The sequence below is a fragment of the Toxotes jaculatrix genome, chromosome 9 (genome assembly GCF_017976425.1).
Source record: "Toxotes jaculatrix isolate fToxJac2 chromosome 9, fToxJac2.pri, whole genome shotgun sequence".
Classification (NCBI taxonomy): Eukaryota; Metazoa; Chordata; class Actinopteri; family Toxotidae; genus Toxotes; species Toxotes jaculatrix.
The window spans coordinates 13,622,608-13,648,724 of NC_054402.1; the positions used below are offsets into that span (position 1 = coordinate 13,622,608).

At 39.3% G+C, this 26,117-nt stretch overlaps 1 protein-coding gene across 3 annotated transcripts; it reads right to left on the reverse strand.

Annotated features, from left to right (window-relative positions):
- Positions 1–5,157: 5,157 nt before the first annotated feature.
- On the reverse strand, positions 5,158–24,836 carry abhd15a (abhydrolase domain containing 15a). 3 transcript variants are annotated; one of them, XR_005894603.1, is made up of 4 exons: positions 23,699–24,836; positions 16,497–16,849; positions 14,559–15,399; positions 5,158–5,174 (listed from the first exon to the last, which is right to left on the reverse strand). XR_005894603.1 is itself a non-coding variant. In XM_041046897.1 (3 exons), exons 1-3 carry the CDS (start codon positions 24,245–24,247, stop codon positions 14,736–14,738), a joined length of 1,566 nt encoding a protein of 521 aa, XP_040902831.1. In that variant the 5' UTR covers positions 24,248–24,836; the 3' UTR covers positions 10,306–14,735. The 3 variants fall into 3 exon arrangements, 1 of the variants encoding a protein (XP_040902831.1); XR_005894602.1 differs by lacking the exon at positions 5,158–5,174 and adding an exon at positions 9,659–9,669 and having other exon boundaries at positions 10,637–15,399; XM_041046897.1 differs by lacking the exon at positions 5,158–5,174 and having other exon boundaries at positions 10,306–15,399.
- Between the last annotated feature and the right edge of the window lie 1,281 nt (positions 24,837–26,117).

Consider the following 26,117-nt stretch of genomic DNA (forward strand, 5'->3'; position numbering starts at 1 on the left):
AAATTTTTTTGGCCTCAAAATGTCATAAAAAACGTCATAGTATAGTATGGCGTTTCTTTCGGGTAAAAAAATTCTAAATTTTTTTTGACCTCAAAATGTCATAAAAAACGTCATAGTATAGTAAGGCGTCAAAATCGGACAAAAAAAGTCAAAAAAAATTTTGACCTCAAAATGTCATAAAAAACGTCATAGTATAGTATGGCGTTTTTTTCGGGCAAAAAAAGTCAAAAATTTTTTTGGCCTCAAAATGTCATAAAAAACGTCATTGTATATTAAGGCGTCAAAGTCGGACAAAAAAAGTCAAAAAATTTTTTGACCTCAAAATGTCATAAAAAACGTCATAGTATAGTAAGGCGTCAAAATCGGACAAAAAAAGTCAAAAAAATTTTTGACCTCAAAATGTCATAAAAAACGTCATAGTATAGTAAGGCGTCAAAATCGGACAAAAAAAGTCAAAAATTTTTTTGGCCTCAAAATGTCTTAAAAAACGTCATAGTATAGTAAGGCGTCAAAATCGGGCAAAAAAAGTCAAAAATTTTTTTGACATCAAAATGTCATAAAAAACGTCATAGTATAGTATGGCGTTTTTTTTGGGCAAAAAAAGTCAAAATTTTTTTTGGCCTCAAAATGTCATAAAAAACGTCATAGTATAGTATGGCGTTTTTTTCGGGTAAAAAAATTCAAAATTTTTTTTTACCTCAAAATGTCATAAAAAACGTCATAGTATAGTAAGGCGTTTTTTTCGGGCAAAAAAAGTCAAAAATTTTTTTGACATCAAAATGTCATAAAAAGCGTCATAGTATAGTATGGCGTTTTTTTCGGGCAAAAAAATTCAAAAATTTTTTGGGCCTCAAAATGTCATAAAAAACGTCATAGTATAGTATGGCGTTTTTTTCGGGTAAAAAAAATCAAAATTTTTTTTGACCTCAAAATGTCATAAAAAACATCATAGTATAGTAAGGCGTCAAAATCGGACAAAAAAAGTCAAAAAAAATTTTGACCTCAAAATGTCATAAAAAACGTCATAGTATAGTATGGCGTTTTTTTCGGGCAAAAAAAGTCAAAAAATTTTTTGACCTCAAAATGTCATAAAAAACGTCATAGTATAGTATGGCGTTTTTTTCGGGCAAAAAAAGTCAAAAATTTTTTTGACATCAAAATGTCATAAAAAAACGTCATAGTATAGTATGGCGTTTTTTTCGGGTAAAAAAATTCAAAATTTTTTTTGGCCTCAAAATGTCATAAAAAACGTCATAGTATAGTAAGGCGTCAAAATCGGACAAAAAAAGTCAAAAAAAATTTGGACCTCAAAATATCATAAAAAATGTCATAGTATAGTATGGCGTTTTTTTCGGGCAAAAAAAGTCAAAAATTTTTTTGGCCTCAAAATGTCATAAAAAAGGTCATAGTATAGTATGGCGTTTTTTTCCGGGCAAAAAAAAGTCAAAAATTTTTTTGGCCTCAAAATGTCCGAAAAAACGTCATAGTATAGTAAGGCGTCAAAATCGGACAAAAAAAGTCAACATTTTTTTTGACCTCAAAATGTCATAAAAACGTCATAGTATAGTATGGCGTTTTTTTCGGGTAAAAAAATTCAAAATTTTTTTTGGCCTCAAAATGTCATAAAAAACGTCATAGTATAGTAAGGCGTCAAAATCGGACAAAAAAAGTCAACATTTTTTTTGACCTCAAAATGTCATAAAAACGTCATAGTATAGTAAGGCGTCAAAATCGGACAAAAAAAGTCAACATTTTTTTTGACCTCAAAATGTCATAAAAAACGTCATAGTATAGTATGCCGTTTTTTTCTGGCAAAAAAAGTCAAAAATTTTTTTGGCCTCAAAATGTCATAAAAAACCGTCATAGTATAGTATGGCGTTTTTTTCAGGCAAAAAAAGTCAAAAATTAGTATAGTAAGGCATCAAAATCGGCCAAAAAAAGTCAAAAATTTTTTTGACTCCAAAATGTCATAAAAAACTTCATAGTATAGTATGGCGTCACAATCGGCCAAAAAAAGTCAACATTTTTTTTGTACCCCAAAATGTCATAAAAAACGTCATAGTATAGTAAGGCATCAAAATCGGACAAAAAAAGTCAGATTTTTTTTCCGCCTCAAAATGTCATAAAAAACATCATAGTATAGTAAGGCTTCAAAATCGGCCAAAAAAAGTCAAAAAAATTTTTGACTCCAAAATGTCATAAAAAAGTTTATAGTATAGTAAGGCATCAAAATCGGCCAAAAAAAGTCACATTTTTTTTTCGCCTCAAAATGTCATAAAAAACGTCATAGTATAGTAAGGCATCAAAATCGGCTAAAAAAAGTCAAAAATTTTTTTGACTCCAAAATGTCATAAAAAACGTCATAGTATAGTAAGACGTCACAATCGGCCAAAAAAAGTCAACATTTTTTTTGTACCCCAAAATGTCATAAAAAACGTCATAGTATAGTAAGGCTTCAAAATCGGCCAAAAAAAGTCAAAAAAATTTTTGACTCCAAAATGTCATAAAAAAGTTTATAGTATAGTAAGGCGTCAAAATCGGACAAAAAAAGTCCGATTTTTTTTTCGCCTCAAAATGTCATAAAAAACATCATAGTAAAGTAAGGCGTCAAAATCGGACAAAAAAAGTCAATTTTTTTTTTGACCTCAAAATGTCATAAAAAACGTCATAGTATAGTAAGGCGTCAAAATCGGCCAAAAAAAAGTCATACTTTAGTAAGGCGTCAAAATGTTAAAAAAAGATTTCAGCTAACCCTAACCCTAACCCCCATCATCCGATAATTTCTCTAGTAGGAGTTAATTAAAGAAAAAAATGAACCACTGCCATTAGGTGGCGCTGTGACAATATCATCATTGTCCGTGCGCCCGGTCGCACGGACAGTGTCAAACAATAATTTTTGTTGGGCAAAATTTGGTGACTTTTTTAGCGTTAAGGGGGTCAAATTAGCCGACAAAGTGGCGGAAGAAAAATAAAAGAGGAGACTAATAATAATCCCTTCAGTTACAATAAGGCTTCGCACAAATTTTCTGCTCGGGCCCTAAATATGTGCAACATTAGTTTCTGCTAAAACAGGAGAAATCCTCCTTCCAGTAACTCAGAAGTTAAGTAACTCAAAAGCCGCTTGCTGTCACCACAGTTAAGGTAATGTTTGCAGTCAGCAAGTACCTCACAACCCAGTGGTTCTCAAACGTTTTCTGGAATGCCCCCCTTCAGAGACCAAAAAAAGTTCACGCCCCCACACCACAATATTTGTCAGTCATTAACAATGATACGGGAAGCAACTAATTAAAAAGGATTCAAGCTGAATTTTAGGGAAATAAAGGTCAGCACAATAGCATGAGCAAAATCTTGCTTATATTCCCCTACATAAATCATGTTCATTCAACTTAGTTTCAGTTCATATTTTAGAAATATGTAATGAGTAATTTGATACCTTTTTCAAGCAACTTGCCCCCCCAAAAAAGATTATAATTTAACAGTTAATGCGATACTCTGATTGGCTGCTGTTCATCCAGCTTTCTGAGGTTGTTTAAGGTGCTGTTGCTGGGGTTACTAACTGGTATTTCCATACACAACATAACCTTGTTGTGCCTTCAGCAGAGAGAGGAGATCATACTGTATCGTTGTGTTTGGGCAACACACACACACACACACACACACACAATAGATGCAGCAGGTTGCACACGGCAGTGTCCGTGCAAAGCTCTGTGATGTTCCTAAAGCGAACAATCAGACAGTATTACAGTATGAGACTGAGCTCGAATGAGGTGAACCCCATCCTGGTTTCCTGCCACATTAACCTGTCTGACTTCGCATTACAGTAAGCTGATTAAGTCACCACAGGTGTCCTATTTAAGTGTTTGTTTCACTAAAACTTCCTCTGCAGAAGTGCCTCTGAATCTTGTGAATATTTCTGCCAGTCAGTTTACCCTCAGCAGCTGAGTGGTCTCTGTGCTGAGAAATTTCTGTCCTGCAGCCCTGTTCATTCTGAGCAGAGAGCGTAACTAAACAAACCAGTTGCCTAATCATGACTCATCTTGATGGAAATATTTACTGGAACATTCTCTAGGACGTGACATACAAAGACATACCGTCACTCTTATTCCCTCCAAGATGAATTGTGTATTTATTTTGTCTCTCATTCGTCTGCTTCAGTACAGTATGTGGGTAATTGGAAGATTGTGAATTGCTCTGGGCCGGCAGTGAGTTCTTTAGGAAGTTGGAGTGACTCATCAGAAGCTTGCTTCCTGCTTCTATTAATAGCCAATTATCCACTAGCTTGAACACGAGGTACCAATAAGGCTACAGAATCATCTCTATTATTATTATATTCTGTACACTTAAGAATCAGCTTAAGGCTTTTTTCTCTCCTATTAAACCAAATGGAGTAGTTAGTACTTCTTCAATCCAGTATCAGAATATAATCACGCCTTTTTAATATCCAAGTTAGGGTTGGATGTAAAGTTTGAAAAGGTTATATGGACATTTTCTGCATCATGGATCTGAGGAAGGGTTGGTTCGTTTTAGCTCTTAAACCTACAGTGATTGAAGTTCTCTTGCTTTTATCACCAGCTACACTGGTCTTTTTCAAAGTGTCACTGTTTTGTCTTTGAGGGTAAACAATAAATAGATTTTAAGCTCTCAAAAGCTATCAAATTTAACTTTCTGTAAGTCTCAGGCAGAGACGTCTCAATTCCCAAGCACACTAATAATACGCATTCAGAGCCAAGATGCACTTGAATGCAAATTAAGAACAGTGACATCTTGAGGCCATGCTACTTTCTTACATTCTAATGGCTGTAACGAGAAAGAAAAGCGGAAACCTGGAGGGAAAAGAAGAATGCAAGGAACGAAAGACCGGGGGCAGAGGAGGAGGGCAGGGTGCCACCACCACCACCAGGTTGGGTGGGTGGGTGCGTGGGCAGCAGGACAGCCAAATGGACTGTGATGAGACACATCAGTGAAGGAAGTGAGAAAGAAGGCTGGTATTTTTCCAGTGAGGCTCGCTCTCACATGAAACACTGCTACCACACACACTCCTCTCATCGCTTCTGTCTGTCTCCATGTCCAGCCTCTTGGTCCTGCTTTTTATCTTTCTAGCTAGCCTTTTATTTTTTTCACGGCTTTACTTGCCTATGCTTCTCTCCACTCCCTTTCCCTCTCACTCTTTCCCTCTTCCCCACCTTCCCTCCTCACTCCCCAGCTCTGTGTTCGCCTCCCCGCCTCCCCTTCAGTCCCCATCTGCGGCCCTCGTCAGAGCTGTCTAGCCTAGACAGGCACCAAGGGCAAGGAAATATCCTCCGGTGACGCTATCGCACGCTGACATGACAATATTAGACTGAAAATGTCTAAGGAAGAAACCTCTGTTTCTTTGCATACAGCTAATGAACATCTTGAGACAGCTTCAGCATCTGTGTGCCAACATATATGTGTGTGATTGTATGTGGAAAAGAATGCATCCTGGAGTCCATTTTGAAAGCAGCTGCTCATGGGCTGTTTGCTTATGTAAGCCTGTACTGTAAAACACAGCAGAACAAGAACAAACTGGCTGCCCGGGACAAAGGCCCTGCCCTCACTGCTGCACTGTCAGACATGTGTGTTTTTCTGTCTGTCTGCATTTAGGAGGCACAAAATGACAGTGACAGAAAATTAGAGACAGAGATAGAAAGAGAGACTGAGTTCTCTGGAGATTAAGGCACTGTATGATCATATTGTACAGGACTGGTGTGCTGCAGATGAGGGGAAAGATGAGCCCTGCTGCGCCCTGGTATCCCACCTGCTGCTCTCTGGCCCTCATCTACTGTTCCTCTGTCATACAGCACACTCCTTTGCACAAGACTCCACGGGTTGCACAAGGAGAGAGAAAGAGAGAGAAAGGGAGAAAACAAGATAGCATTACAGGCAGAGAGAATGGGAGTGAGAATACAAATGAAAGAAAATCAAGGAGAGGTTTGACGTAGATCTCCAAAATGAGCCCTTTAAACTGTGGTCTGACATCAGCTGCTGTCTGAAAAACCTGTTTCTTTTTTTTTCAGTGCCAATTTCCTTGCACTACTGAATTGTTTTGTTCTATCATGAACCAGGTTTCCTAATTATACAGTAAAATTGTCTTTTGCATTTAAAGTGGAGGGGGCTGATGTTAAACTGGCTCATTCTGCTCACAGGTACACAGTAATAACATTGCTCAGTTCAGCTTAGTTTAGTTTAAAATTTAAGTGAACTTAGAAAAAAAAGAAAGAATTTACCACAGTATCGGTGGCTTCACATATGACAGTCATTTTAGAGATAAAACACGTCACGAAAGCCATTGTTTTATTTCCCTGAATCGTTTTAACTTGTTGTGTAAAGCATGGTTGACCCAGCTTGCAGGTGACTTGTGTCCTATATGCTGTTATCTTAAGAGATGCTTTGGTTTGAGTTGCCAGGGCTGTTTGGACCGTGTGCAGAGACAGTTGGGCAGGCCAGGCTAACTGTCATGTTGCATTAGATCTTCCAGCGTTAGCTGACTCCAATTTAGCCTGAAGGAGAGGTGGTTACATACCAGCAACCTCAAATCGTACAGAGAAAAGGACATGCATACACATGCAACATGTGCAGACCCAGATACACACACTCACAGAGCAGCACACACTGAAAAGCAATATGATTGTCTTTGTCCCTCTCTCTCTCACCCTCATGTCCCTTAGTTGTGTCTCTGTTGTCCCTTCTCTTGTCCATTTCAGGCACGACAAGACTGAAACAGGCACACATAAACTGGTGGATACGATGAGCTAAACTGGTCCTCGCCAGCTGAGAGTGGCCACACCCAGCATCACCCATGTAAAGTGACAGTTGAGGAATTTGCTGCAGGTTAGCCACAAATACTTGCAGCCTGAGTCTGAGATACTTGTACGTCACCAGCGGTATAAATGACAGGAAAATTGTGGAGCAGGAGTCAGGCTTGCTGAAAACAGTTTTCAACATGTTGGATCCTTTTTTGACTTTTGCAGGTGCTTAAATAAACGTCTGGCATTTTTGAAATACTTAACAAACAGGCAAACGTATAGTATTTTCTTAATTATACTGTGAGATTCTCCACCAAAGATCTCTTGGTTTCCTTCGTAATATAGATAGTGATTTCTGGATTAGAACTGGTTTTCATCTGAATAAATTTAGAGTAGAAGTTATTATATCATGTTGTCACAGGCAACAAAAACCTGTCTGAAGTTTCTGTTGCCAGGAAATGCAGACAGATATTCTGCAAACAACTTGGAAAACAGATGGAAACAAATATTTACTTAACGAGCGGTTAAAACAATTTTCATGTTCAAAATGTAAACAAATAATATTGAACTTGAAAGTGAATCACAAGATACTGCATCTCAAGTGCTTACGCCACTTTGGAAAGTCACATGACCTGTGAAGTCTGTGGCCATTTTAAAGAACAAATATGGTTAAGAAACATGAGCGACACAGGCTGTACCACCAGTCAACAGAAAAGAGCAACAGGAATGCAGATGATATTACATTTTCAAATATATTCAGCATGAAATGGTCCTGAGCAGTATCCAGTTTAGTCTTTTTTCATATTCCCAAGCTTATCAAAATATCTTTGACATTTATCTTGTGTTATCCCAACACTGCATACTTTCTGATGACCTTGGAATTAACCAGTTGATCAGCTCAGATTTACACTAACATTTAATCTACTAAATCTACTAAAGCTGAAAGCTTACCAACCTGCCCTTGTTGAAACCTGGCACACATAGAACAGATAAGACGTTTTGGAATTCACTCATTATAAATCTACTCTGTATTTATTATTATTAAAATGTATTTTAACAATGCAGGTACATAATATATATATATTTATTTTTATTTACATAACTTTTGATCAGGTTTATTTCAGAGATGATTAACTGCATAATCCTAAAATCCAATTTTAAGGTTTTTTAATTTTACTGCTGATAAGTGACAGCATTAAATATGAATTTATCAACCTATACTGTCACCATTAGATTTGCAACAATCCAAAGTGAGCACCAGCAGCTCACAGTCCAACCACAAGGTATTCTAACATGCAAAAGGAGCTCTAAGATGCACTGTTAACACAAGCTGATGTTAAACTAATGCTAACACATGAAAAATGCATGTACTACCAGTCGAGTATGGAAATAAAATAATGGCTAGTATTCAGGTATCAGTTCTGAAAATAGACAAAAACAGACAAAACACTGAACAGAATAAAAAATGAAACCGAGATTTTGCCAAAAAGATTTTGCTGCTGTCTTATGTGTTTTTGTGTTGTTGTTTAAATTTAAATCAATGTCATTATGTGGCTTACAGCAGTGCAAACAGTTAAAACCAATCGGTACACCATGGACAGCTCAGTTTGTTCACATTTCTTCATTGTGGAGTCATGTGACAGTAACCTTTGTAACACATTTCATGAATGCAGAATTTATGTGGAAGACAACTTATTGTTTCCTCAAAAGTACAGTTGAGGATCACTGTTGAATGTGCAACAAATTAAAAGCTTGGACAGAAAGTTAAACTTCTTCCTTTACATCTGCCTCGGTCTTTATGGACATGTGTGTGCTGAGTCCAATTTGTATGACTCGGCAGATATCTATTTAAACTGCCAGCTAAATTTATTCCCCATGTGCTGAGCTCTAATTTTAAACGAGGTGCTAAATATACAGACAGTTTCCAAGCCAAAAGCAGAGATAGCTGCGTCATTGTGTCTGTCAGAGCAGAGTCAACCCCTGAAGAAGTCAGAGCATGGAACATTCCAGGCAGAAACCTTGTTGATGCTGCCATCTGCTGGCAGCTGCAGCAGAGGAGGAAGAGGAGGAAAAGGAGGAAGAGGAGGAGGTCTCCATGGCGACGTCAGATGACATGGTTGGATAATTTGGATGGGCAAGTAGGTCGAGTGATCTTGATAAAGGCATCATTGTAAAACCAGGTCACAGGGAAGAAGACAGACCTATTTAAAGGTTTATGGATGTAAAGCTACTGAACAGTGACGTGAATCAGAACTGTGCAGTGGTTATATGTCCTATCATTACTATGAGACTGTGTTTACTTCTTGTAGTTTGCTTTACCTTTTGCTACCAAAGCCACTTTATATTGTCGGAAGCAAAATTCTTTTCTGACTCAAACTTGTTCCTGACTTCATGTTTATAAATTAAAATTTGCGGTTGTATAGTTGGCTAAATTAAAAAATATATATATTTATGCCCTTTAAAAAAATACTGTAAGCCTAATGACTAATGGTCCCTATCATATACTCACAACTAAAATAATGTAAAATATATATTAAAGGAATACATCTTTCTGACAAATAGAATGGGGCTTTAAGTCCTTAAGTCTATTTAACATTTAAAATAAGTATATAAACATTTAAAAAAATAGGTTGTAACACTCTGTAATGTAGCTGTAAGCAGATACAAGGGATCATTAATGAAATTGTTAATAACTACAATTCTTCCTGTGGGTACCCATAAGTGGAGGCTGCTGTCTAAACAGATAATGATATGAGAAGGAAAGGATGCTTTATAATTCTTATGATACATTAATTAGCTCTTAAATTGTCCTTGTGGCTGCTTACAGCTACATTATATTAAGTACATGCTTGGTCACTTATAAATACTAAGTAGAGGGACTTAAAGTTAAGCACAAACATTCAGACTACTGTAGTTGTTACCTGACAGACCCATATCGTTCCCTCAAACATCCACAAGATGGTGCACAAGATCAAAGTAATTTTTTGACAGCTGTCTCCAGTTGTATTGGCAGTGGCTACATGGCTGCGCTTTTAAATACTTAGTTAAAAGAAGTAAATGGAAAATCTGAATCACAGAACAGATCCCAAGGACATCCAGAATTAATGCCTGACCAAAACCCAAACATGAATCGCAAAAGGAAGAGATCTTATTTTACTGTAGCTGGAAATGACAATTCAGTTTTACTCATATAATGAGAGGTAATAAAGCTGACCTTTTTCTGATACAGCTGGATTTCTGAACAGCTGACTGGACCATTTCAGCCCTGCAGGATCAGCAGTCTCAGGCTTTGTAACCTAATTCAACAAAACATGAAGGGGCATACTCACTGGATAATTTCACTGAACTATGTCTTGGTAAAAACTGCATTAGAAATACTTCAAGTGTAACATAAATGTTTTACAGCCTTACAATTTCATAATAAAAATGTTAGTTCAAAAGACTTGTTATTTAGTCAAAGAGTAAATATCCCCTGAGCCTTGAAACACAGAGAGAAATCCCCTTATTTATTCTCCAGAGTGAAAGCTGACCTCTTCTAATGTCTTGTTTTATCTAACCAATGGGTAAAAACCCAAAGATATTCAATTTATTCTCATGTATGATAATTGTATGACTAAAACATGGTATAACTAATTGTAGCAGTTCTAGGTCACTGAATGGTTTAACATGTATGGAAAACATTTGAGTATAGGGAATATATGTTAGAGCAATAGTCTTTCATCTATCCAACAGACTTCCAGAATCCAAGACTCTTTATATCTTTATGTTGTTCACTTTATATTGGTTTTTCCTTTAATTTGTCACCCGTCTGTATATACCACAGTAGATTAAAATGTTTTACAATAAACAAAAAACTGGGAGTCCTATAACACACTTTGAAACATTCAGCAAAAGAAGCGAGGGAAGGACATCTGTTGTGTTACACTATCTCTGGTGTTTTGTTTAAGTTGTACACACATGTAAACACCAGATATTCAAGATGTCCTCTGCTATAAACACTGTCCCTGTACAGTATAACTCTTGTGGATATTTGCAGAGAAGCAGTGCCAACAAAGAAACACAAAAACACTCTTTTTCCTCGCTCGCTGATTATCATCCAAACCCAGTACAATTAGAGTGTCAATGACCCAAACCTTAAACATCTGTTTCCTATTTTTGTTGGCCTTTTGCTGGTTGCTAGGATCTCTCTGATCACATTTAGCTGTCTTGGCTCTGAAGAGACTCTGATAACGTAATACCTTTTAGCTAAAATAACTCCAAAGTGACTGTACAAAATCTCAGGCACTCCAGGTATTTTCTGTGAACAAGAAAAGTTTTGACCACATCAGCTACAAGATAAACTGGCTCTGCTGTAGTTGTGAAGGAAACGTGTTAACAATGGAATCCAGAAACTATTAGGGATAATGGTTCCTTTTTGTGCAGTGGACATTCTTGTGATTAATTTACTAAGCTGACCAGTTATAAACAGATTTTAGGGGAGACTGGCTCAGTGCTGAAAACAGAATAGACCTTCCGAGCCTCAGTGAGCCAGTTCTTGTCTAAGACTGTATAAAACATTCAGTGGAGACACTGGACTTGAGAGATAAGAGAAAAATGCATCAAGGGAATAGTTGAACATTTTGGGAAATGTGCTTATTTGCTTTCTTGCCAAGAGTTAGAAGAAAAGATTGTTACAGCACTCATTTTTTCTGCTAAATAGTACACTACAGCCAGGACACAGCTAAGATTACCATACAGACTGGAAACAGAGACACAGCTAGCCTGGCTTTTTGTCCACCAGCAACTCTAAAGCTCATTGATTACAACACTTTACTGTACATTATTTGTTTGATCTTTACAAAAAACAAAAGACAACAAGTGGGGGAGACAAGTCGAGTACGCCAAGTTTAGAACTACAAGTTTGAACTTTGCAAGTTCAACTCTGAAGTCCAGACTCCCAAGGACAAGAGGACTATTTGCGACTGGAACAGTTCTTGCTCATTTCAGCAGCTGTATCTGACTGCAGTGTAACAAAATAATCTTGATGCAAAGGGCCACAAACACACTTTTTCAGGGAAAAAAATGGAAATGACAGTAAGTGTAGTAAAAGACACACTTGGTATCCAACCTGTAATGTATGTATGAGACCAAATTTCATTCATTCTTTCATTCATTTCTTCCAAAAGAAATTTTAGCACATATCAAAATTCTGCAGAGAAAAGGGAAACAGCAGTGAATTGCCAAAAGGCTCGCTGACTTTCTCTGAATGAGTTAAACTGAATGTTTGCATTAACTACTCCCTCACAACCCATTTTCACCTCTTTATTTCCACTGAGATTCAAATGCAGTAACCACTTTGTATTTATGAGATGATGTTAATGTATTTTCTTTTAGCTGCCCCACTTCAACAAATCCTCAACAAAAGTGTGTGCCTCAATTTAGAGAACCTGTGATTTAGTGTAATGGGATGGGAATGTCAGGTTCTTTGTTAATTAAATATCAATCATTTAATTAAATCAGTCTCTGATCAGTGAGGCAGACTATTGGCTCTGAACTGAATAAGCAATGTGGAAAAGGGCAATTTAATTTTAATGGCTTAATTTGCTTGAGGCCAATGAAAGCCAGCGTTTATTGCAAGACAAGTGTCTGCTTTTGGTCATAAATTATGAGTCCTAATGTCAACAGCAAAACAGGACAGGATGTATAATAAAGCCCCTTTTTTTGCACTATCCCCCTACTGTCACCTATGCTGTTTTTCAGCCTTTGCTGCACAGATTTATTTCCAGAAATAAGGCACCACAGACTTGTCTTTCTAATCACAGGTTTACTGTTTGGTCTGATAAATGTATCATTAAGTATTAAACAAATGCTCTTGATAAGGATACCTAAAAGTGCTACAAATGTGTGAATGACAAATTGTTATTTTACTAGTATAGAGAATATGTGATTTATCTTGGGTAGGCATGTTTGTGTACCTATTGTTAAGAGAAAGCACACAATTTGTGACACCAGTGATAAGGTCTGCAATGATTAGCATAGGCTTTCTTACTACTTAAATATATTTGGCTACTGTCATACATGGTATTTATACTACATTTGAATTACTTTTATAGATGCACTGTCTAAATTAATAATGGTGTCATTTACATGTGGTTGTCACCGTCTCTGTGTCACAGGCAGTTTTTGTTTTGTAAGAGACTGCGAATTTTCTGTGGATAATGAGTGTGCATAAGAATATCCTGCATGTTATGTGACAGCTTGTTTGCATGTCTGTGTGTTTTCTCTGTGTATTTTTGTGGGTCTCGCTGTTTGTGTGTGTGTACGTGTGTGTGATGGCGTTGTGTGTTGACGATGTGTCTGCCACACACATTCTGTGTGTGTCTGTGTGTACACTGCTATGTTCCAGCTGTCTGAGTGGATAAAGCTCAGGGGGCGGACAAACACTGCAATGACTGTCACACACACAGACACACACAGCAGGGAATGGCTGCAGGGACTGTACTATAATAGGGAGTGTCTGTGAACGTTGACTCAGCAGGGGTTTGACAAGACCAGAGATCACAACTTTAAAAATGAACTTGATTGTAAGTAAAGATAGTGAGAAATTTGGAATAAGATACATTATATAACACATTGGTACAAATGAGGAATTTACTTCCCTATAGTGGAAATAACCTTTTCAGTGTTATTTTTCAGAACATAGTGCCCACACAAAGTGGATACCCCAAGTTTGTCATCTTGGCTCATTTATTATGCTTTTCATTTTTAATTCCACCATATAATATAATCCATTTAACATGTGTATTGCAATAAAAATAAAAAAAAAACAGAAGACAAAGATCAGCTGTCAAACTTCTCTTCTTATTAACCTGCTGAGCTGCCCTTTGAAGTGTTTCTTTTCTGAGCACCAAAACAGAATGTTTATTATTTTGTATCTTAGTTTGTATAATTTATTAGCTTAATGCTCCAGAATGAACCCAAATAACTAAATTTCCAAGGACTTGATAAATATTTCAAACAACATTATGCTGCTAAGTCTTGAATGCTCCATTGAAACGCAAAACCAGCCACCCTCTGATCCCGAGCAGCCCGGCCAGGGAAACCTTGGAGCACTGAGTTTAAGTGATGAGACAGGAAAACTCACTAAATGATTCCAGCCAACTCATTAAAATATCATAACCTCCTCAGACAGACTTTCCTCTAAAAGCTGACTGGGTGGCAATCACATGTAAGTTCCTCTATTATGGGAAAAACAGGCCACCTACCAATAAAGAAGAGAACATTCAATTATAATATACACAGTAAACTCTCTTTAATGTCTACAATAACACTGCATATGTTCATTAAACTCATTTGACATTAAGCTCAAATTAATTTGAAGCTGGATTTTTTTCCCCCTTCTACTCTAGGCACAAGACTTTCAACACTTTTGCTCCCCAATAAATATCCTTTGAATAAAGAATCTAAGAAGGATAAAGAGATCTAAGAAACTAAGAGTTGAGGTTTCAAATATACCAAATGATGACGCAGTTGTGGTTGCAAATATAGCAAACTGTGTTACATGTGAGGCAGATGAATTGATGAAGGAATAAATGTATGTGTGTTAATAAAGCTGTGACAGAATCTTTCAGTTTTAACAGTTGGCAGTGAAGAGACTTCAATCAGTCCATAAAAATATATATAGCCACCCATTTTGAGAGTTTAGTGTCAACTGTTCAGCAGGTAAACATAACAACTGTATGCAAGGTTGTAGCCTGTCGTGATCTATTTTCAGTCCTAGTGTTCTATGGCTCACATCGAGCATGCGAAAGTAACACACGTCCTCTCTCTTAAAAGTACTCCATGACCTCAGTACTTTACAACTTCTAGATTTGGTTATCATAACATTTTGTGGCTGAGTGTCACACAGACAGAGTACAACCTGAGAGCTTAACATCCCAAATCCAAACAATGTCAGAAAGCATCAGTGCAATCCATTAACTTCCATTAAGCTCATCGTGTGTAGGACCTTTGCCAATTGTAAATGGCATGGATATTATGGGAACAAGCTGGCACTCTTTTACATGTACTGACGCTGCGGTGGCGGAAAACCCTCCCTCCTGCGCCTACCCCCAGCCCCCTCCTCCTTGCAGCGAGCTGCTTTGCTCTCTCCTCAGCAGCGAAGAAGTCTGTGGTTGCCCTGAAGAATTCCAGCAGAGCTCTGTGGCTCCAGCTGGTCCCGCGGCTCTGCATCCCACTGCTCGGTGCAGCCGCGGAACCGACTGCACCAAATGCACCAGCGGCACTCCCCTCGGACTGGGTGGAGAAACCACAGTGACCTCCACGGTCGGTCAGGAGGAGAAAAAAATGTGGGTTGGTCTCAAAGAGTTCCAAGGGAATGGTGGATTGGGTGTCACCGCGGACCGGGTCATCCTGAGCGCACACGCTCAGAACAGGAATAGCTACTTCATCCACATCTCTCAAGGGTTCGTTGCGCTCCCAGTAAGCATCCCACGCACCTGAAGTAGCACTGCTACTGCTGGTCCCAGTTGACGCTGCCACTGGTGCAGAGCCCACATGTCCAGTCTGACAGAACAGTGCCTCCTCTAGGCCACGCAAGGAACAGCTAGAAAACAGGATGTCGGTCTGTATGGTCTCACCCAGCACCGTCCTATACCTATGCATGTCATCCGAGTACACACACACACACACACACACACACACACGTCAACAAAGACAACAAGAGAAAACCAGTAAATCAATTTTGAAGAGCTGCATGGGTCTTGTATTCCCTATTGGCATTGATTTGAGAAACGTTACCTGGGTCACGATGTCTCTCAGAATCAATGACTTGACACTGAGCAGGCCATCTGTTGCTACAGTAACTTGATTGCTTCCTCAATTGTCTGAGCCTTCCCAGTAAATGGCTACTGAGCACTTGTAGCCATTTTAATTTCAATCTCCTTTTCAGCATGTCTCCCTTTTGGTTGACTGAGAATTCAAATTTTTCCTTATTTCAGTGTCTGTGATTTTCATATTGCATATTTCATGCAGCAGCCTTATGAAGCTGTATTTTTTTTCATCGTCTTCTAGACACTGTGATATACTCCCCTGAGTAAACTGAAAGAGGAGAGGGAGCTGTTTATCTCTTTCTGTCTTCCAAAACTCATTATGCTCTATTACACTAATGCACCATGCTCCAAAAGGATAGGATTTGTATGTGCTGTACATCTGCAATGTCCCCTCTAATTTACCAGTCAAAACCATTCATTTTCATGATATTATCATAGTTCTGGCCATTGTTCCCATTGGTAAATGCTCAAGTTAACTGCTGTCATCTGGGAATGAGGCAACGTCATCAAAAAATGCAAGGAAGGACAAGAAACATGGTTTGCTAAACTCGTTCTTCCTGGTTTTACTTTGACAAACCCTTCACATAGTTTTCTTGTATATGGAGGGACTGATATTTGTTCACTTTCACCTCCACTTTTCATATCCTCTGACAAATTGTTGTTTCTGTCTTGTCAGACTTTGTTGTAGCAGCATCACTGTGCCTCCAGATCGCAGCAGTTACTTTGGTGAGCACAATATTACCACAACTAATAGGAATGATGGCCGAAACTATGAAAATAAGAGCCAAGGAGTAATAACCTAGGACTACTCTTTAAAAGTCAGCAAAGTGGTGTCATTGATCCCAGCTATCAAGACCATGTTTCCCACTGTTTTTCATTAGCTAACTTATTAGTGCCAGAATGTTTCCCCCCCTCTCCATACCTGCTGAGACACATCTTCTGGTACAGCACCAACGCCCACTGCATGGGCCAGCACAGGCCATTCTCAAACCAGCTCTGGCAGCGGAACACAGGGGACAGGCAGACGGCCGCCGTCACATAGCTCGATGATCCACACTCCCCCAGGTAAGACAGGAGAAGGCCCGACCCACTGCTCTCGCTCACTGCGTACAGTCTCCCTGCAGGCTGTCTGTAGCGAATGTAGCGAACAGCCTCTCGCAGATCTGCAGGGTCACCAAACTGCTGCAGTTTCAGCGTGGTGAGCGGGGTGTTGTTGTGGCTGCGGCGGTTGAAGACTGCTGGCAGGTAGCCATGGGACAGTGCCGTTTCACACAACTGTAAAGAGAGAGGGTAGAAAAAAATAAAAAGAAGGTAATGTGTCTTCAAAAATGTTCAAGTGTTGTGAATTGGGAGCATTATGGAAGATGCTGGGGAATTCTATATTTAGTATGTTAAATCTTTCAGCCTGCTAAATACAGATGTTTCACTCATAGGACAAGCTGGGAAAGGTATTAATCCATTTATTTAACTATAGAAGAAGGACCAATGTAGTAGAGTAGACAACGTAGTTTACATATGTTCTGCCTACATAAAGAAAACCTCGGTTTTCCTACCTGTGAATAGGCCACATGGTCGAATTTGGTTTGGTTGCAATACCACAGAATCAAACAATGCCTCCTTTTATACAAGTCAGTTTCCAGTTTGTGCCCCTAAAACTCTTCACAGTTGTAATGCCTGAACATGCATGGTACTAGTTTTTATTGTATGGAAAAAGAAATAACCATTTGCTGGGGGAGTTGAGGACACAGTGAAATCACACGGTTCACAATGTTCATTGAAAAAGAACACAGTAAACATTTAGTCTTTCCACTGAATTGCATAGTTTTTTCTTAAACAGTTGAGGAACCAACTATTCTACATAATGTTAGGTTGCATAGTAAAACAGTTTTGCACAGATGAACCACAGCAAACAAAGAGTTATACATCCTGAGACACTGCCCCCTGAAAGCGGCCAAAATACGTGAACATCACAGGCATTGGCAGCCTTCGCTTGGCGTTTGTTAACATCAACTTGTCAACATAAAAATGTCCAATTGCTTATATTTAAAATTATTTTTGATCATTATGAATGACTAGTAGGACAAACTATCTAACTTTACTCCACGTCAGTTTTTAATACCTCTGACAGGAGGCACTGGTGAAGGACAACATTATGCACAGTGTCATTAGCTGAGATGATGTCCATGCAGCCTACATCCAGCTGCTTAGCAAAGAAAAGCGTCAACCTGCACTGTGCAGCTTTCCTTGAAATGGACTGGGAGCAGAATTGGCACGGGAGAGCAGAAAGGACTTAAGTGTGGAAACCTGTGATCTCATATTCCTGGCAGGAAAGCTTCCCTTTCAGTCAGCTGCACACTGGAGAGAAATATCACTACTCATTGTTTCTTCTAGTGAGCTATTATTATGATGTTTATTTTGATACGAATGTGATAATATGAGATATTTGGGCGGGGGAGTCATTGGTGCTGAACGAATGAATGTAAGAAGATTGGCAAGACTTCTGTTTAAATTTTATGCAGCGCATAAAAACATTTTTACAGTTGCTTAAATTCTGTGGAGGATGAAGGAGAAATGATATAAGCCAGCCGTTTCAAAGGAAACTGCATAATTTAGCGCGTGGTTCCATCAAGCTTTGTAAAAAAAAAAAACCTAAAACTAACAAATAACAAATTAGCCAATTCAATAAAGCAGGTATGACTGAATATGTGTCCTTTGAATCTGTAAAATGCTCTTCTATTTATGAAAAAGCCTTTTCATCTTTGAAAATCGGCTAAACCATACACATTTGTAATCATCTTTTTTGGCTTTTAAGGCTTTTAAGGAGCTGGCTCTCCAAATCTAATGGTTCTGCTGGTGTTTTTCTGTTCTTTTTTTCCACTGCACAGTAAACTTGTTTACTAGCCTTGTACCTGCTCTCGTGTTATGGTGAGGAAGTAGAGTACATATATAACTTCTTGGCTTGTGGCTTAGCTTGCTGTAAACGTCACTTCATTCACTAAAATCTTGACAATGATAGTGGCATCACGTGTTGGTAACATAAATACCACACATTCTCCTCAGCAGTTTTTATTTCTATCACATCCAAAAAGTTAAGCAGACGCACAAAAATACACAAATCTTCACAATTCAAACTACGTAATCTGGGAAAAATGGCCCTTGAAAGCAGAGAAGAGCAGAAATGACAATCACATATAAAACCTGAAAAGCTCTCCATGGAGAGAAGGAATGGAAATGGCAGATTATTCCAGTCTAGGCTCTGAATATTACCTTTAAAATAAATTATCCATTACAGTGTCTGGAAACACAAGGAGAGAATTTGTCTTCTCTCTAAATTTGCAGTGTCACTCTGCTTCATTTCAACACAAAGCAAAGAAAAAGACTGAAGCTGTCTTTTTTCCTCATGTGTAGGGTTGTGGTCAGAAACAATGGTGGGAGCTATGGTAGCCTGTGCAAATAAATTGTCAGATTTGAAATGAATTACATTTTGCTTTTAATCTACAGAAATCCCAGTGGAATGCAGGAAGAGCTGCAGAATTGCTGCATTAAATATTTACCAGCTGAGAAAGACTGCAATAGTATTTTTTTGCCACTTTCTGGTTGTCTATATAAAAAGAGGATTAACTCCTTACAGTTACATGTCTGGGCAGTGTCAGGAAAGTCCTTAGCAAAGCTAATACACAGGAACAGAATTTATTCACTCATTCATCAGCCTCTTCTGTAATTTAAAAAAAATGTCTCCAATAATTGTGAATCGAGAGGAACACATTAGAAGAAGGGAAGCGCAATCTCAAATCAGTATGTTTCACTTTAGCTTATTTCCTAACAACATTGAGATAGAACTCAGTGTGAAGTGGTGTTGTCCTGGTTATGCCTGCCTGCTCAGGTATTAATACAGCTACACGGTGTAAACTATTATCACACAATGGGGTCATGCCCTGTGTGAATCACGCACAGTAACAGGCTCAGTGAGTGATGAGTAACAGCTTCACCACATTAAATACTAAAGCACTCACTGAGGATGGCACATAAAATGAAAGTTTTTCTTAACAGTGTTACCTGCCGAGGAAGAATTCCCTAAATCCAAAGATATTGCAAAGGCTGAATCTGTTACATCATTTGTCACCCAAACCTACTTATGGTATAGTGAAGCAATGACTCATTACCAAGGAAGATTTTTTTTGAACAATCTGATAAATGATTAAACTGAACTATTATTAAACTAGAAATGTGCATCTTACAGGAAACGCCATTCCTGACTACTTCTATAACAAGACTTTATTTTTTAGATTTATATTGATTACAGAACAATCACAGAACTTGACCTTTGTTCTAGATCAAATTTGCACACACTGGCCATATGTTATGGTGACAGTGTGCATTTGGTTTTGTTAGAGGAACAGTAAGAAAAAAAAAGAAGAGCAGTTTCTACAGCGGTTTTCTGCCATAGCTGATAAACTGTCAGTGCAGTGACAAATTCCTTCAGCAGTGACTCCAGACGCTGGACAACATGCCAGCTCTCTCATACACACTCTCCCTCCCACACACACATACACACACACACACTTACACACACACAAGGCAGCATTTATTCTCCTCTCCATCTTTGCTGAAATAATGGCAAACACATAAATACAAGAGGGTTCCTAAACTTCAACAATATTGCCTACTCCCTGACAGCACCAATGTCAAACAAACCTCAGCCGCATCATTGGGTCTTGTTTCCACAAATCAGGTTCGAATAAGGATGTTATTCAATTAAAAGCCTTTAGGAGGCAACAAAGCATCTCACTACAATGCTCTATCCTCTATTCAGGTCAATAGTTTGCCTAAATACTCTTCAGCAGGCCTGTGATACATGTACTGGAAATTGATTTGCTCTTCTGAGTTAGATAAATGTAGGGACAGGGCAATGGCTGTAGATATAAGGGAGGGACCTTTATTGTTGGAAATGAATTTTGTTGAATAATTTGATGTTCTAATGCATCTTGCAACATGAAACTATTGTACACTACTGATTCCAACCAACTGATTTTATAAACCGAAAATATAGTTAGCTAAACAAAGCAAAGGATGTCTCTTCTTTAATCTCTTGCATTACAGGAGACAAACAGCAGACATTTCTTTTTTTTTCTCCCTCCATTCAACATGGCAACACTGCTGGAAGAGAGTGATGAGCATTAAAAAAGCAAAAAAAACAAAACTATACTTTCCTAGATACAGTGTATTATGAAGGCTGACAAAATGATGGACTTTAGAAAAATATTTTGCAGTTGCAAGACAGTTTATTACTCTGGCTGAATTTCAAAGCGTTAAGCATCACAGACATACATTCAGGGAGAGCAGCTATGAATAATTGACGATAACGCCACAGTAAAAATATGAGAGAACTGAAGTCCCAGCCATTTTTCAAGGTAGTGCATGTTCCACAAGCCCCCCATAAAAAAGGATTTTTTCATGGAGGGATTGTGGCATTGCTCTTTTTGTCCCTATTCTAAGGTAATTGAGTATCTACTACCATACAGGTTTGTAAAAATTTAATACCATGGCAAAGAAAAAACAATATCTCCCATGAGTCTTAGAAATGCTGCCAAATCCTGAAGTACAGATTGTATATTCTAGGTAGGGCAAGGCAATGATGCTGGAAAACGCAGGGGGGACAAATTTGCATTTTGGTAAATGCATGGGGAAAACTTCCTCTGGATCCCGTGTGTCCACTCCACAAACTACCATCAATTTTTGAATGGGGCAGCAGATGTACTATAAATGCTAATATTTCCATAATATAAACTTCCAGATCTGGGAATGATGATATTTTTCTGCCACTGTTCCCTAACTGTCTGATCTAATCATGACTTTTAAAGTTAAAACTTTCCCACTTTTACTGCACGAGTCCTGAGCTATTATCCCATCCCACAAGGAATTTGGAAAATTCCAAAGCTGCTTTCTCAGCAATCCGAAGGTGAAAAGGAATGGTCTGAAAAACAATTCTTGAAGTGTTGAAGAGTAAATTACACATAATGACCAGATTATATCATACCCCATATCTATAAGGAATGAAAAATGCTTAAGTGTGAGCGCCAAACACTCACTAAATAAAACACTCACTTAATTTACTGTAACTAGGTCACAAAGTTATAGTAAAACTGCTCACAAATTTATCTGCTCTGTCACAAAAATGTGACAGGCGTTAATCATATGAGACTAGATGTCTGAAACAGCTGGATGTCTGCTTACGCGAGCATTCATGGCCTTTCGGCACATTGCTCTAAACAGAGATCACAGTCCACTGAATATGGGGCTCACTGTCTTTACACACCTTCATCACATTAAATCGGCCACTTTGACCTCTTTTTGAAGTCGAGGATAAAAAATGGGTTAAAAAATTGAATGTGTTGGTGGCTAAGATCAGCAGACTTTTTGTTACCTTCAGTCATAGCCAGGTTAGCTGTTTCCCTCTGTTTCCAGTCTTTATGCTAAGCTAGGTTAACTGTCTGTTGGTTGTAGCTTCATATGTAGATATGGGAGTGATATCCATCTTCTCATCAAACTCTCAGCAAGAAGAGGGACGGAGATGGAACAGAGAGATCAATGGAAATTAACTAACAAACCAACTCAGTGATTGAAATACTTAATGAATGGATGAATGAAAGTATCTTCTGTGCACATTTCAAACTCTGACCCAAATTTGAAGCCAGGGAAAAGATTTTATGGCCTACACCATTATGTAAATACACAGGAATCATGCCATGACTAAATGAAACAAAGGAGCAAAAGACAAACTAAGTGTAAAAATATGAATGATTTAAGAGGAGAGGGCTCAATTATAAATTCATGAGTTCCTGAAACGTGCTGTGTAAAAGAGACGGGGGACAGGGAGCACAGGCCCACACACTCCAGAAAAAATCTACATTTCCTCACTGACTGTGTAATGGATATACACCCGTGTGTGTGTGCATACACCCATGCAAACATGAGCTCTTTTCATCCCTGTCTTTCTCACATGCACGCTGACTGGCTTATCCAGTGTGAATCCCACCAGTGACAGAAGCAATCTTAATTGGTGTATATCCCTTGTGGTGCCTCAGCTTCCAGCCCTCCCAAGCGTAACCAGCTGACAGCATCACAAATACCCTCAACTATGATCATGCCCCCCCCCCAAAAAAATAAAATAGAAAATAAAATAAAGCATGTCTGTCTAAATGTGACAGTGCCTTTTCATCTCTTCATCATTTTGCTTTTTCCCATGGTAAAGCTTAAAGTAACCACATATTTATAATGCTCTATTGCTCCTATTTTTGTCTCATCATTGTTTCCTCCCTACTTTTCCTCCTTTTTTCTGTCACCTTCTATCAACCTCAGGACTTCACTCTAGATTAATATCAAACACATTTGCTTGTGTTAGAGTATCCAGTTGTGGCAGAGCTGTTACTTCTGACATGGGGCTGACAGGAGGCCAGTGACAAATTTGCACACAGAGCTAACAGTATGGAATGAGAGGAGCTAGCGCGATGCCAGGTGCCCAGAGTGATGTGAGAGCCAACAGGCATTCATGTGGAGCGGAGCTGCACTTCCCCAGGCCCCTCAAGTCAAGCGATGCTTTGTAATCCCTCACTCAATTACCTCAGTCAGTGTATTGAAAGAGCAATTGAAATACTGGTGCTGCCTCCTCATCTGCTCTTTTTTTTTCTTCCGACTGAGCTTTCCATGGTTTAAACTCGATTGACTGCCTTTGCTCAAATGGCTATTGTTGATTTGCGCAGGCACCGTAGCATGTCTCCGTTAAATCATCGAATGTCTGACTTCTCTTTTGACTAGATTCCCTTTTAAAACCCTTTGTGCAAATAGCAGCGCGTATGAAATGTCCCAGTCCTGCTGACTCTAAGATGTAACAGATTAGAGGCACAGAGCAGCTACAAAGTTCATAAATTATCGCATGCTGACCTTTGTCAATAAAACGGAAATTGATTTTTCTAAGTTTGTAATGATTCAGAAGTTATGATGCTATTAGTGCTTGCAGACACTATGGACATTGCAAATTCCAACCTTTTGTGTGGAGTATCTGAAGTTTGATCTTATTAAAGGTGGGGTACCCATTCTGTTCAGCAGTGAGGACGCACGGATTACCTTTAACACATTTCTAGTGATTTTCCCAAAAGAGTTTGGGATGATGAGAAGAACCGGACTGGTAGAGTGACTGGAAGTCCTGCGTCGCTTCTGGTAAGATGGCACTGCCCAGTCCAAGGCCACCAGCCCATCATCGCTCAGCTGCAGGTTGTCCCGCACGAACTGGACCGGACTGTCGTACGGCCAGCACACCTCGTACACACTCTGGAGAAAAGCGCTGGCCCGCCACGTCCAGCCGACACACGGCGAGTAATTACTGAAAGTCCTGCAGTGTTTCAGGAGATAGTTGGCAAGCGCGGATGGTTTGCAGATTAGTGCCACGGTGCGTGCTTTCTCATCGGTCACGGCGCCCGCAGAGGCCGTCTGGGCACCGTCGCTCTGCTCTCGGTCTGAGACGCACCTCCCGGTCTTGTCCTTCGCTGCCTGTTGTGAAATTCCCAGTCCCTGAAGCAAAGCATCCGGTGGGCTATCGGTGCCAAAATATTTGGAGCCCGGCCAGATTAAGACCACCAGGATCACAATACACAGAGCCACAAGCCATTCCAGCATTGGCACGGTTATGATGTGAGCAAAATGAGCACAACACGGGCGCTTCCACTCCTAGAGTAATGTAATTATACATTTACATCAGAGTAAACAGTTAGCGGAAGCATGCTCAGTCTTACAGTGTGATGTTTTTTTGTCTAAATTGCTGCTCAGCTGATCACTGAAGTTTGGTGCTTCCCTTCGGTGCCAGGGCGCACCAGTCCCTCGTTGTTGTAGGCGTGCGGTCTCAGTTACGCAGCGTTTCTGCTGTTTCAGCTCACTCCAAACCCGACATCATGTTTCCATCTCTGGTGGCACTTTTCAATAAACGAGGCGCGTCTGCCAGTGTTTGATGCATCCAACGCCAGTTGGTACAGTAATCGACTTGACTGCGCTCGACCGGTGCTTCAACCCAACAGCTGGGAGCGCAAGAAATGTCTATGAGAGACGCGCTGCCAGCGATGGAAACGCCTCTCATCACGTCCAGCCCCCCTTCCGAGGGAGCAGGTACTCCGTGCACGTGATGATCTCTGCTGTTATTAGCCTTTTCCACTGAATTACTTCCAGCACACCCAGTACAAGGAGGTACAGCTCATGCGTTTGTTACACGTACGCTCTCTCTTTCTTTCTTTCTCTCTCTCTCTCTCCGTCTTTCACCCCTCTCGCGCAAGCGCGCACTGTTTCTGACGCGCGCGCGCCAGAGACGGAGACAGCTGTCACTGGGAGTGTAACGCGCATGGCTATTATCAGATTTGAGTGAATTCCTTCTGAATGAATTTGGTAACGTGCACACTGCGACCTTGTATTCAGAGGGAGAGAGGACAAAGACTAATAAAGCACGAGATTTGGACACAGCAGCAGTTTTTGGTGGGGACCATGTAAAGTAATGAAACCTGTTAAGCAGGTTTGTGTTACGTAACAACTTCAGCTTTTGCTCAATGTCGCAGGTTTGTATCTGTAAATTGGACAAAAAAGGTGGAAGTAGGCCAGTGTTCTCTGAACATGCAAACTATGATGCACTACGATGACCTCCAGTTAGATGCAGCCCCCACCATGAAACTCAAAAGAGATTTTTAAAAAATTACCCTTTAAATGGAATATTCATTTATGAATAAAGTAAAGAACAAGAAATCACAAGCATTTTCAGTGTAAATCAAACATGTTGGAGGATGTAGGGCAAATGGAGATCATTATCTACAAAGGAGTCTTTGTCTATGTGTAAAGCAGCAGGCTAAAATAACATTTGACTCTCACTTTTAATTACACTGTATTAAGCTTCACATTCTGAGTTCAACCCACATAGTTGTTATTGTACATTATTTAAAGATCCACAGAAAATCCAATTGACTTCTTAATGAGTCTCAAACAGACTTTAGTGCCACTGCTCATGTAAGGTTGATGGATTTCATGGAAAGCCGTGAGCTTTGCCATCTGTTTTTGAGGAACATGTTGTTTTGGACTCTTTTTTTAACCGACGGCAGCATAACAAAGTGCCGCGGCCTGTACATAAATTGATTGCAGCGTGGACCAGTGGTGTGTGCAAGTGAGAGAAAACAAACCCGAACGGAAAGTGACAAGACAGTAGATCATTGTGGGTTCCAATTTTCAACGCCACACCATTCCTGCGGATTGGTCAGTGGAAAATGAAAACAAATGGCAGAAATGGGTGAGCAGATGAACAGAGGAGCGGCTGGCTCAAAGGACCTTGGTATCACCTCAGAAACACTTTTAATGCCAGAAGAGTTTACACCTGGTGCACTGTAGACCTGATGGGGGGAGTTGTGTTATGTCAGTATGCAGTTCCAAACACTGATCATGAGACACTTCCCATTTGTGTGTGATAACCATCTCAGTTGTTGGAGGCCTAGAGAAATATAATCTCTCACTATGTAAT